The 15,060-nt window shown below is 34.5% G+C and overlaps 1 protein-coding gene across 3 annotated transcripts in view; it reads right to left on the reverse strand.

Moving 5' to 3' along the window:
• The window catches only part of LOC149786964 (uncharacterized), a 161,413-nt gene that overhangs the window by 11,758 nt on the left and 134,595 nt on the right, over positions 1–15,060 (reverse strand). For all 3 annotated transcript variants that reach the window (XM_089977517.1, XM_089977516.1, XM_089977518.1), the window contains 3 exons: positions 13,953–14,074; positions 9,870–10,069; positions 5,963–6,084 (listed from right to left, as the gene is read on the reverse strand). In XM_089977517.1, coding sequence (XP_089833643.1) covers positions 5,963–6,084; positions 9,870–10,069; positions 13,953–14,074 — 444 coding nt within the window. The remainder of the gene's footprint in view (positions 1–5,962; positions 6,085–9,869; positions 10,070–13,952; positions 14,075–15,060) is intronic.

The following is a 15,060-nucleotide window of genomic DNA, read 5'->3' on the forward strand; positions in this document are numbered from 1 at the left end:
TTAATATGGTTCCAACATGAATAACTGCTATCTATTATAGCACTGTCATAAGGATAACACAATAATAGGGCAGAAAAATATTACAATAAAGACGTCAAAAAAGCTAACAATGGATCAATTAATAAAATATGGAAAAAATATCTAAATGCCAGAAACATCTTACAACATATGAAAAAGGTGATTTTTCCAGGACTAACTATAAAGATAGAATAAAAATTATAACTGAAGAAATGAGTGTTACCGAGCATGGGTCAATGACATGGGTGTGTGTTCTTTCTTCTAGTTCTAGACTTTCTGGAACTTTCCCTCTAATGGGAGGATGAAATATTTTAATTTGGATAATTCCAAGGCAATATTTACACATATGATAGCCTTCCTTTTATTTCAGCATACTCACCAAAAATAACATTTTTACCAATAAGTGTATTGTTTACATGTAATGGAATTATTCATATGTGTATAATTCACATGTAATGCTATAATGTCAAATGCTGGTGTTACACGTTATGATTTAAATTTTGTTATTTATAATATTTATAATATTTTTATAAAGTTTGCTAGTTGTAAAATATAATTTAAAACACATTGCAGAGATGAAAGAAACATACGATCAGAAATGTACTGGACAACTCTTTCTCTACCAAAGTATTAATATTCTATGCTGAAGTTATGGATATGAGAAGAAAATACTTGAACATAATACTCATATATCATATTACCAAAATATGAAGTTATCAAAGTAACATTTTATTACGTTGAAGTGTGTAGCAATGTTTCTTTGGTAATTTGCACACTCATGTTACCTTATCAAGTAGTTCTGCCAGTACTTATAATTTGCATTTCAAGATTTCTAATAGCCCCTTCCCCCATAATTGTCCCAATTATACTGAGACTTTCTGCTAACGAAACTCATTATTGTTGAATAATCCTCCTTCTGAAATAATGTCTATATTATAATATTATATACTGATCAGCTCAACACATCCAATGTCACAAGTGGGCTAGGTAACTTAAGATGCATTATATTCCTGATTGCAAAGAAATGAGTAATGCTTTATTGTTTGCGTCAACACATAAATAATACTGGTTGTACATCTGGTGTTTGTGTTTCATTGGGTCATTTAGATATACTGTCAACACAGGCATGTGTTCATGGAGATTTTATTGTTAGATGTGTGTTTTGACATTGAGTGTTCTATATTGGTAAGAGTGACATCACCTCTTTATGAGCATGTAGCTAAACAACGTAAGCCTCTCAGCCTTTTGTCAAATCATATCTTACCTCTTACATAAATAACTTATTCTGACTTATAAAAGTGATATAAGCTATATAGGACTTTTAAGTCCCTTATAAGTTACTTTTACTTTGCATAAAGACATATGTTAAATGTCACTCGATATAAACACAGTACAAGTGAAAACAATATTATTCTATGCTTCATGTACATTTCACATACAAGTGATCAACAGGACATTTATAGGTGGTGAGTAAGCAAACTGTAAAATCAGGGATATTTGTCATTCTCTGACAAATAGTTTAATGAAAACACAGTCCCAAGTACATTTATTTTCTCTAAAATACAATCCATGTCCGTCAAAAGGTGCACTTAATATTTTGTCAAAACAATAAAGACTTCTCATCACATTTATCAGTTATGGTGAAAGTTGTATAAGAAAAAGAAAATTTCATAATGTGTTATTGATATTTGTTTTAAAATTTAACACCCTCCCCAAAAAATCAAAATAAAAGTCCAAATGTTCATGAATCTGAAAAGTGTCAAAACTGGAATAAAGCAATGTGTGTGTGTGTGTTGTATGTGTGGCAACATAGGAAAATGAGTTAGCATGTCACCATCCCCCAACTGAAATACAACTTCCAACTTTGATGAATCTTAAGTGTCAAAACTATAATAAAGCAATATGTGTGTGAATGGATAGCAAAATGGGGGCATGAGTGAGCATGCCCCGCCACCAACCTCTAACTTTGATGGACCTTATGAGTCAAACGTTGATGGAGTGTGGATGGCAAAATGGACTTGAGTGAGCATACAAATCTATACACTGTAGTCACATCTTAAAGCTAAGACTTTTCTTGTATCCAGCAATAAATTATTTTGCACATTTGTTCATTAAAACAATATTATTCAACATTAAAAGTTCTATTTTTATGTTCTGATGCAATCATGCCAATAAGCTACCATTGAATGCTGATAGCTATTTGACATTGTGAAGTGTCTGAATGGCAGAAATCTGCAGCCTGAAACATTTCAAGGTCATGCACTATCATTACATTTCAAAGCCAAGCACTAACATAACATTACAAGGCCAAGCACTTTTTCCTTTTACTGCTATTTAAATAATGTTGTATGCAACTATTTCATCATGTTACACCCCCTTGTTCCCAGTGTTTTTATTTTGCTTGCTATTTGAGTTTTCCAGCATTATGAAGCATTCACAAATATCTTAGTTCACTCTTGGTGCTTTCCATCATCATGCAATATACACAGATATCCTAGTTCACTCTTGGTGCTTTCCATCATCATGCGATATACACATATATCCTAGTTCACTCTTTGTGCTTTCCATCATCATGCAATATACACATATATTCACTGTGCTTTCCAGCATCATGCAATATACAGAGATATCCTAGTTCACTCTTGGTGCTTTCCATCATCATGCAGTATACACAGATATCCACTGTGCTTTCCAGCATCATGCAATATACACATATATCCTAGTTCACTCTTGGTGCTTTCCATCATCATGCAATATACACAGATATCCTAGTTCACGCTTGGTGCTTTCCAGCATCAAGCAATATACAGAGATATCCTAGTTCACTCTCTATGCTTTCCAGCATCATGCATTAAACTCAGATATCAGTCAACTCTATGTGCTTTCCACCATCAACTAGTATACACAGATATCCTAGTTCACTATTTGTGCTTTCCAGCATCATACAGTGTACAAATAAATATCCTATTTCACTCTCTCTGCTTTCCAGCATCAAGAAGTACACACATATATCCTGGTTCAGTCTGTTATTTTCCAGCACATCATGCAGTATACACAGATATCCTAGTTCACTCTATGTGCCTTCCAGCATCATGCTATGTACAGATCAGCACATCATGCAGTATACACAGACATCCTAGTTCACTCTATGTGCCTTCCAGCATCATGCTATGTACAGATATCCTGGTTCAAACACTGTGCTTTCCAACATCATGCAGCATGCATAGATATCCTCAGATTCACTTGCCAATGACACAATAATGACAGAATTTATTTATCAGCCATCTGGTCATATTCTAATCAGATATATGACTGCTGGAGTGTTCACAAATTCAACCAATCAGAAGCACTATCACCTCATTAATAGACGAAGATGTGCCAATAACTAACACAGAAGGTCTTCATCGTTTAGGCTTACATATCAAATCTGACCAGAAATGTATCCTCTATTGTGTTCACAAGCAAGTACTGATTAATAGACACTGCAAGATGGATATCACACAAAAAGACCATATACTGTATGCTCGCTTAGTTTTGCTTGTATAAACTAAAATAACGAAGAAAGAAAATGTGAGCATTCAATACTGGAGTGATTTAATACAGAAATAACGAAGGATCTCAAATTTAAATGTACGTATTTTGCAAATTCATTTTATTTTTTGAATGCTATGTCATAAAACTTAAAATGAATCCCCACAAATGTGCCCCATGAAAGAGACATGTAACAATTACAAGGTAACATTTAATCCATAAATTAACTTATAAAATGTATACAGACCTGCCAACCCTGACAAGTCCGCCTCAGTAAGGCAGTTGATTTTTTTCCGTAAGATTAACCAATTTTCAGTAAAGTGTAACAAAATATCAATAACTGCTTTTGTAAAAGCTGGAAAATGTGATTAAAAGTTTGACGCACTGACGATAAACGTTATGTTCAACTGAAAACTTTGTAAAGTAAGCGTGGACTTTATTTACCACTAGTACAGTTGCACAAACTCTAGTTCCAAACCCTATGCAGCTCAATGGCTTGTTGTTATCTTTCAACTTGACATAATTCTTGGAAATTGTTTTCCATTTCACATGACGACGGCAATCATATCTCCTGCCACGAGACATACTCCAATTGACACGTGATGTCCAATTTTCATAACTGTTTCCTTTCCAGACTTTATTCACATAAATCTGAGTACTCCTGTTTATTCTTCTGAACTGATTAGTAACACTTTTCTAGAAGCTTATTTTCATCTTAAACATGCATTGTTTTCTGGACGCCATTTAAAAAAAATTATATAATCAACAGTTTGATCATGCAGATGCTTCACATGAACAAATAGGTGCAGTTTAAAGCATCTAGGGTGTTTTTGTAAAGATAGTCTGGTTCCCTGACTAATTTTACTAATTCTAAGATGAGAACTGGATCCAAATAAAACACGGATGAACCACTTAGCTGGACATTTCGGCAATGATAATTTTTCAGTAGCTTTTACTAGTATGCCGTAAGTCTGTATTTTAAAGGCAATTTTCATAAGACTTATGGCAAAATCGTAAGAGTTGGCAGATTTGTTTATACACAGGGTCAAATCAGGATAAACCACAATTCAAGCAGATGTCATTACAAATATTTTAGTTACTAATATGTATGATAAATCTAATATAAACAAGATGCCCTGCAAATCTGGAAATCGCTTAGTTACAAAATGCAACTTTTATATGGGGCCTGATATTGAAGGATGTTTTCTATGAATTTTGGTTATATTGTATTGTGCAGTTTTAGGGAGTTTGCATTGAGGTTTAAGGAGATACATTTAGTGAAGATATCTGCATTTGCACAGTGGCTATATCTGATGGCAGAGGCATCTTTGTATAAACATGAAAACCTTAATGACGGAATGACACCAAATTCTGTAAGCTACTTAGGCTTCTTAAGAGAATCTATTTCAATATTTTTATTACTGCATCCACATTTAATACAAAATCAGGATTAAGGTAAAAATGTTAAATCTTTTCCTGCCTAATTACTTTTTCTAGTTGTTTGGGATTCTTTTCTAATGCTTTCATGAAGCTGTTTTACAAGGTGTTTATATTAACAAATGCCATAGTTGGCATTAATCTGTAGCAGTCCTAACAATATCCTCTTAATGCTGAGCATCTAGCGAGGCAGCTGTTAGTACCATTTTTGTAAGTCTTTGGTATGACTCGGCCGGGGTTCGAACCCACAACCTCCCATTTCCGAAATGGACGCTCTAACCACTAGGCCAATGGAGTGGTCAGGATAAGTCTGATAAGAGAGATATTTGTGGACTATCTATTATAATAAGTGAAAAAGAAGAGGGTGAAAGTCAGTGCCATCACGACTATATTGGGGATACGGAAAGAATAAGCTGGTATGAGGTATCACGACACATCCACAATGTTTGCCCGTGGCCATACTATAAACTGGAACTCTGTATAAATCCTAGATCGAGAATAAGCATGGCTAGAGCTGGGGTTTAAAGAATTGATTTACATCTGTGCACACAAATCGACATTGAACAATGACAGGAAGATCAGACAGATGAATTTCAGATTGTATATAGGCCTCTACCACACTATAAGCAGAATTTTGGAAATAGTGAGCTTTGTAAAGAGATTACAGTAAATGCATCTTTTATTGGTTTTGGAAGTGAAAATACAGAGCAGCAGAGGTTCAGTAGTTACAAGCACCCTGGCTCTGGATATCCTGAAATAATATATTTTCAAGTAATTTATGCATTTAGCATTTCTTTACATGCTAACCACTTTTCAGCTAATTAATATTTTAAAGCTACTATTTAGGATGTTCATTCATGTACAAACAGTGGGTTTTTTTAAATGTATTTTCCAATTTAAAATTTAAGGTTCTAACAACATGGATATTTTGCAAATAAAACAAAAGAAGAAAACTGGAACATTCATATCAACTGACCTTCTCCCCAATCTCACTAAACGACCTCGGCTTGGCAATAATGTTAAATTGTTCCATTATCAGCAAGATGTGACATTTGTTGGCATGTAGTTCTGGATGTTTCTCCTTTGTCCAGATGGCATCTGTGTTAAAACAAACAAAACTAATTGCAGTTCCATCTGAGAAATAATAATAACAAATAGGTTGTGAGATACTTTTAAGAATACATTGATTTAAAACAGAGACATATAATTCCATATGTTTATTTTTTTTTTACTGATCAAAGTTATGGCCTACTACTGAACCCATTCCCCATGACATTTTCCTCATATCATGAGCACATGCTTACGTGATATTGTTAACAAGAGGCACCCATGCAAAAGGAGAGCCAGATAGGATGGAAGATTTTGACCAAGATCTGTAATGACAAAAACCTCTGTTAAAACACTACTGGTATACATGTCTTTAAGACTGTGATCTGACAAATATGATTACAAATCTATCCACTTTTGCACTGATAAACAGTTATGCATTTTTTACTGCCTGCAAATCCACTATCCCCCATTTTTTGTGTTTGGAATTGCTGGTGGTTTTCGATATCTGCCAACACATTCTCAAACTAAACTATGTTAAATATTGTATCCTCAATAAAAACCGAGTACAACATTACCCAAACGTCTTTGTGTTGCTGCGAGAAGTTCTGAAAAAAAACCACATATCTGCAAATGAGCCATGAAAATATCATTTTACAGCTCTGCCAATCACACCTGTTGGTTACTACTGATATAGTTCCAATAACAATTCCATTTGGTGTACCTACAACATTTGCAGCTCTCCTCTGTCGACATCAGCAACAGTGCAGATGTTAAACATGGTCCAATATCTTCAGATCTACATCAACACCATGTCAGGCTGTGTAATAACCATACCTATTATAACAGGCATTTTGTATGATATTAAGTGTACATTCTAAGTAACAATGCCAAATCAACAAGGGCAAGAGCAGCTGGTGAATGCTCAAGTGCATGCAATGCTTCATAAAGATCATCACATAATGACCTGTCCAACTGAGCTTGTATCATTGGATTTGTATGAAACAGTCAGTGCAACGCATTGCCTAGGGTTAAGTAATCAACAACTTAAAATAGTGGTGCAAGCCTGTAAGAGTCAAAATACAAAAGATGTTGAGGCATTATCATGTATGCAGCCAAATGAATTCAGGGTCCTGTTGATTCCAGATAAATAATGCCAGTTACCAACTTGCAGAAGTATCATTCCTTGAGAGCCTTTAGCTACGAATTCAACCAGCATAAAGACACTTTGGACATGTTCAACTGATGTTTGATGAGTAAATCGAGACTGATTAATGTTGTGGTCTATTGAAAATAATACAGCATAAACAAGACATCTGTCTGAGGTTAGTCGTTCCAGGTAACAGAAAAGCTCCTCTCAAAATGCTGCCAATTGCTTTTCCGAGGGCTATCCCGAATGTTATAATGACAACTCCTAACATAACTATTTACGCAAAAGTAGGAGCCCCAGCTGCCAACAATGCCTAAATCACTGTGAAGAATGGAAATATTTTACTGGTTGTTCCAGTTCAGTCACCACTAATTTCGATAGATTTATTGTCACCAAGGTGTTCATTTGTCTGGCCACATGAAGATGATTGTATTTGTCTACCACACGGAGATATTTCCAGTTAATGTGGCCCACACTAGTTCTGTGTTAAGATTTTGATTTTATAATTTACTCTGGGCTAAGACAAACCTTAATTTCGTGATAAGACATTATTGTTTGAAAATGTGGCAAGTAAAAATCCAAGTTTGAGAAAATTATATGAATTTTCCACAGGCGCATCATGGACTTTTATTCAGTCACTTGAGCCCTCCAACAATGGAAACTCATTGGGAAGGAATACAGCAATACATCTTCAAAAAAAGAGTCAAAACTCTGAGCTACAACAGTAGTCAACTAAGCCGCTATTATAACCTGAATACACACCTTTCAGACTGGAATGTGAATAGTCACAAATGTATCCTCAATGCACAAACATCGGCAAACATTTACCTGATTATTACTGGCTGTAAATTTACTATGCCCACTTCTGCATCTGCACTCAGAGCTGATTGTGTTTTCCATTTCTGTCAACAGCCTTAATCTCCATCATGTTAATTATTTTATTGCCAATAAACATCAACCACAGTTTACTAATTGTAATGAAACTTCTTTGTACTGTTGTAAGACCTAAATAGACAGGTTTTTATGAAAGCATCCATAATGAGATTCCTTTACCACTGCCGTCAGTCTCACTGGCTATTACTGATGTTGTTCCAGCAACAATTCTAATTGGTTTACTCTTATTAGTTGACACAGTGATGATTTATACTACAATCAAAACAACAGTGGCTGCTGCAACTCTGCAAATAGCTTCTGGGACCACACACATGCAATTGTATTTCCTGAGTAGTGTGGTTCTCTTTGAGATTTCATCTTGGATTTGTTGGTCAGCTTCAGTTATTTTCCCACACTGGTAATATTGAGAGTTCATTATAATTTTTATAATAATAATGTGATCGAATAGTATTAATGTTTGACAAGCCAAACCTGATCAGGTGCAACACACACACACACACACACACACACACACACTTCCAACCAATTGCTCATTATTACTGGTACAATCATAGATAATATATATTTGGGAAATATTTACATTTTTGACAAATGTGCATTCTTGTGGTGTGGCATTAGATTCATGTAAAACTATACTAATTACACAATTGGATAATGTCTGAAATCATCATTCTTGTCTTTGCCCAAGAACTGTAATACAGACAAGTGCATCTTTGTTAATGCTGCTAAATGCAACCATGGGTTCAGAGAAAAATTCCACTTCTTCTTTGCAGAAATGATCTCCGAATGTTGTTATGCAAGGTGATGCAGTCAGTCAACATGTTAATGCAATAACATTTATGAAATAATTAATCTAATCTCCAGAGATGGTTAAGTGAACTCCATATATTGTATTCCTTAATTTCATTCAGTAAGTAATGACACTTATATTGCATACATATCAATGATGTTTAAAATTTCTTAACACATTCAATGGTATGTAATACATGTGCTGGTAAAACAGAATATTTATTTACTAATATTTGTATCAGACCTCAACCACGATGAAATGAATAAATATGATATAGGCTCATGCACATTTAAGATATTTAGCTTTATCAATAATATGCACAGGATTTGAAATACCTCAGAGACTACTGTCTGCACTTCTAGGGCTGTATCATGAAGGAAAATGTTTATGTTGCCAACTCACTCTTTAAAATTTGTTGGCAGATTCGGTATGCTCTAATAACCATTTCCTCATTAAACCTTCAGTGATATATTTCTTACTTGACATGCTCCTTATCCTAGTCACCTGTTGAAAATTACCTATTTGTGATGTGGTCTTTAAATCTATTTTATTCAGTGATATATTTCTTACGTGACAAGCTCCTTACCCTAGTCATCTGTTGAAAATTACCTATTTGTGATGTGGTCTTTTTTAATCTATTTATTCAGTTATATATTTCTTATGTGACAAGCTCCTTACCCTAGTCATCTGTTGAAAATTACCTTTTTGTGATGTGGTCTTTAAATCTATTTTAATTTAAGTATTCTGAAATGAGGCCAGGGAGACATTAAGTGATACAGCTAGAACCAAACTATCTATCACATCGTTCATTTTGTATACCTTTTAGTATGGCTGACTTGCACATACAAGTTAAATGAATCTATGTGAAATATAATTTGTAACACTGCGGATGAACAAATAAATGAAAAATAATGACATATCCCTCTCAGTTTCATTGGTGAGGAGATAACAATGAGACACATACTTTTAAAAGAGGCCACAAACAGTAACAAATGGACAAACCAACAAGCTCTGGGGTAAGAATTCCTTTGTCCTTGAAGTCAGACCATTTCTGTGTGATAGCAATGTCAGCTGGGCTGTTTGACAGAGGGCTATTTTCAGCATGGCTTTCTGGCAGGTTAGGATGAGCATTGATGAGGAGTTTCAGGGCATCAATCAACCACTTTGGATCCAACACAATGTTGTCTCTCAATACTTCAATGCTGAAAAATAGTATTTCATATGATGTGGAATTAAGTAATGATTCTTCTCTATGTACAAGTTATAATTCACTTGATTAGGAATTAAGTAATGACTATTCTGTTAGTTAAAAACAGCAGTATTTCACAGGATTTGGAATTAAGGAATGACCCTTTTCTATTGTATACAAAAAATTAGCAGCATGACATATGATTTAGAATTAAGGAATGACTCTTTCTTATTGTATACAACAAATTAGCAGCATGTCATATGATTTGGAATTAAGGAATTACTCTTTTCTATTGTATACAACAAATTATCAGCATGTCATATGATATCTTTTCTATTGTATACAACAAATTATTACCATGTCATATGATATGGAATTAAGGAATGACTCTTTCATGTGATATAACCTAACTTTCATGCTTAAGTCAACAAGCCAAATGAGCTGATCTTTGTTTTGCCCTTCTGTTTCTGACTTCAATTTTCCAAAAAGATAATAACAATTAATACTTATACCTACCTACCTACCTACCGACCAACCTTCCTTCCTACCTGCCCACCTACCTACCTACCTACATACATTATGTTCACTGTGGATCAATTAAATAAATTTATTTAAGTTCTCTTTCTGATACATAAATCAGAATAAATTATTCAAAACTTTACATGCGTTAACAACATTATTATCTGAGTAAAAATAATTTCAATTCATGGCCACTCTTATTACTCTGTATCATCATTTATTCAACTAAATGCCATTCAAAAACATATTTTCTGTCATGTGCTGATAACATTTGCATTCCTAGAATTTAATATTCTTCTATATGTTCATAACTAACTGCATCTTTTGTGCAGACATTTGATATCTGACCTTCTGAACCACAAACTGGGAGGTTACTTCCATTTGCCATCAATGTCAATTATTATAGGTTTCTTCCTTATGCCAAGTCAAAGTCAGTCTGAAAGTCTGGTAACTAATATGGAGAACTAAAGTTTCTGTGCAGAAACAATATCTTCTGCATTCACAGTGACACTTATTTTGTGTGACGTATGTCCAGCTGTGAATGCAAATTCACAAATGTAATGAAACTGTGCAGGAAGAATGGAAAGATTGGAACACAATGCTGCTACATTGTCTATTATTGCCGTCATCATTAATGTCTCTCTCTCTCTCTATATATATATGTGTGTGTGTGTGTGTGTGATTACTTTCGCTGCATAAAAGAGACAGTGTATGCAACCAGGTGACTTGATTTATTAACTTTAAAGAATATACACCTACATTATATTCCAGATCTCTTCCTGCCCCTGGTGATGATTTAAACACTTCAGCACTATTCATAGTCACGCCCTTAAAGTGTATACATCTACGTTATATTTTGATCTATTCCTGTCCCTGGAGAGAAGTTCTCAACTCATACACTTCGACAATGTTATTAGCCACACCCATAACAAATATGTACCCACATCATATTTTGTATTCCGGTCCATGGTGATTAGCTCCTGAGTTGTAGACTTGTCTTAATCAAACTTTTAAAACTAAACAACTACATTATATTACAAGTGGAGCTAATCTTTGCAGTTACCATGAATCCATGATCCATCCAGTTCCCCACCCTTGGGCCCAATTCAGACACTTATAATTGAGTAACTGTGGAAACCACTGCGATCCCTTCAAAGGGAGCAGCAGTAGATCAGTGGCTAAGACAAGGGACTTCTGCTTGTAACATTGTTATTGTAAGTCCCAAACTTTCATCAGCCTTAATCAGGTAGCCGATGTTCCTGGATCATGTGTGATTAATAACCATCTTAGGTATGAGTGAAACAACATAGTCAGGGCACAAATTTAAGAAAATCCTTTAAACGTTGTTAATATTGCACTTATTTGAATATGTATAGCTTCTATTTATTCTAATAAGAATTAAAGATTGGTACAGAATGAACAAGTATGGTTAGGTTTAATTTAATTTGTTGTTACATTTTCATACACTTGTTATGTGATGCATTATTTTTCAGCTTGATTTCTAGAGATTGTTCAATTTCCAAAGAAGTTTTATTTTGCTAATTTATATCGATTTTATTGCAATTTATGACTAGTATATGAGAACACTATATTTTTCTTTTTTCTGCAAGAGGGATAGTTTAGCAAAAATTCTGCAATTCATAACAGACCTGATCATGTTTTCACTCAACGGTTGGAGCACTGTATTCATTATTTTGGGAGAAGATGTCATTTGTTTTTGGTATTTTTGGTTGCTTTTTTCATTCCTAAGGTGTTTTCATTCAAGGTTGGTTCTGATCAGCAGATTCAGAAAAAATCATTTAATTTTTTTGTTGGTATTTATAGTAGCAATTACCATATTTGATGATATGTGTGTAAAGTTTGACTAAAATGACTTCAACAGTTTGAAGACTTATACTCTGAAAACACCTCCACCTGCCAGTTACATCATACAGGTATAATATAAAGTGTGCAGCCCTCATTAGAATGGGATATAAAGTGTGCAGCCCTCATTAGAATGGGACATAAAATGTGTAAACCTCATTAGGATGGGACATAAAATGTGGAACCCTCATTAGATTGGTATACAAAGTGTGCAGCCCTCATTAGAATGGGATATAAAGTATACAACCCTCTTTGTACAAACCTGATTTGAATGGGATGCAATGTGAGTGACCCTCATTAGAATGGTATCTAAAGTCTGCAACCTTCATAATGATGCTGCTTTTGTTTGAAATTTCAGGTTGATTAAGTGAAATTTAAAGTCCTGATCTTGAGAACGTAACTGATGTTGATGGGTTGAGCTTTGGCAGTCTATGATAATTATAAAGCTTTAACCAGTATTGATGGGTTGAGCTTTGGCAGTCTATGATAATTATAAAACTTTCATTTGAATGTATTTGCTTAAAGGGGATCAACTCTAATTCTATTTATATATAAAGTTGTGAGTACTGCATAGTAGCTTGATCTGTGTTCAAGGTCTCAATTATTGATCAAAGGTATTGACATTAACTTATTCAAGCATCATAACCATACATATTAAAGTCCATCAAATTAATGTTTGTGAAGGACAAGGAGATCTGAATGCTCATGTATACAATATGTTGTAAGCATGCCACCCATCCTCACCCCAACTGTTAACCACACTCTGAAACCCGCAAACCTGTGCTTACCTATGCTGCAGCATATGCTTATGTACCCTTCACATATTAGCTACTGATGGAGTGTTGGAGCTTGGTAACTTTGATTTTACTGTATCTAGGACACCAGTAGTTTCTGATGCCCTAATTTTCAACCTAAAGCAAATCATCACGTTTTTTAGTCAAGTTTTCATTGCAAACTACTAAGTTTTAGTAAGACTTGCTTATTGTTTCTTCTGATATTTTGAAGTCTAAATATTTTGGAAGAGCTAGCTTATCTCACTGATTCCAATCCTCTTTCTTTCAGTATGGATAAAAAAGATTACTATCTACTCATATGCCAAAGTTTTTCTTCATTTTAATGGCAGTTTTTATTGGCTACATCATGTTGAAGAAATTAAAGCTAAATGTTTTTCCCATGGCTACACTGAGGCAGATTAATTAAGCTGACCTGGTTAGGTTTTCAACCCATGCATCCAGAATTCTGAGTCCAATGCTTTAGTAATACTGTGCACTGATGAAGGGAACTAGAATAAATACTTGTAAAAATATTTTGTTCTTGTTTACAGCTTTGGCAAGTGTTTAGGTTTCATAAATGTGCTCCACAATTTTAATAAAGTGCGAAGAAAATACCTGTATCAGTGATTTTGCATCCTGTTTGGAAATGATGGCTTAAACTACTAATAAGAAAATTTACTGCAAACATGTATTTGCAGCATTAATACCATAATTATACCAATACCTGACTTATAATCTTACTTGAAGTAGATGATTGTTCCTGTTTCATGCAAATATTTAAGAAACAGATCCAATTCTTCGCTTTCTTTTATTTGGACAGCACCTCCCTTGTTTAACTCTTCCATGGTGCTGCGAGAAATCACCTGCAATTGCAAGTTGACAACGCACTTGTTTAGTATGCATAATTTATGAATAAAATATTCAACTGCTTTACAAATGTCATTTTGTGACAATGTTATTACATTATGTAACCACCACTTAACAAGATATAGGAAGATAATTGACCTTGTCAATATTTACATTGATATATGCATTCTAATTTGATCTTGCCAATATTCAATTAGATATGGGTATTTTAATTTGACCTTACCAATACTCAGATATATGTCGTTATCTTCACTGAACTTTGCCTATTTGTTACTTAGCTTACAGTTTGGCTGAATCACATCAGTAATGAGTTCTGCACTCATCAGCAATGAATGTGTATGCAGGAGGTTACATTAATGACCTTGCCAGTATCCAAGTGAACTTATTACATGGCATGATCACATAAGTGAGGTGTTGTACTTCCTGCATCCATCAGCCACTGCATGTGTATACCACAGGGTACACTGATGATGCCGACATTATTCACGGAATTTACAACCAGGCTTAATCAGCTCAGTTGCCCATTCTGTATCCATCAACAGCTGGACATTGTCACAAGCTACAGAGATTAGTAAACCAACATTCATCAACAAATGGATGCATATACCAGATCCAACACATATGACTTTGGCAATATCCAAACAAGCTTATAGTTTGGGTTGATCACCTCAGTTATATGTCATGTATTCTGCATTGATCCTACAGACTACATTGTCCGACATCAACAGCAGCATGTGTGTGTTACATAATATAGCATCAGACATCCATCGGAAACCGCATGTGTATGCTACAAGGTACAGTTTCAGACATCAAAACACCCATCAACAAAAGCATGTGTATGCTGCAGGCTACAATGCCATACATCCATCAATAACAGCACGTGTATGCTACATGTTACAGTGTCAGACATCAAACATCCATCAACAAAAGAATGTGTATGCTACAGGCTATAATCAATACCTCCATCAATAACATCACATGT

Source organism: Sinohyriopsis cumingii, chromosome 12 (genome assembly GCF_028554795.1).
Source record: "Sinohyriopsis cumingii isolate HCF-2022 chromosome 12, ASM2855479v2, whole genome shotgun sequence".
In the NCBI taxonomy this organism is placed as follows: Eukaryota; Metazoa; Mollusca; class Bivalvia; order Unionida; family Unionidae; genus Sinohyriopsis; species Sinohyriopsis cumingii.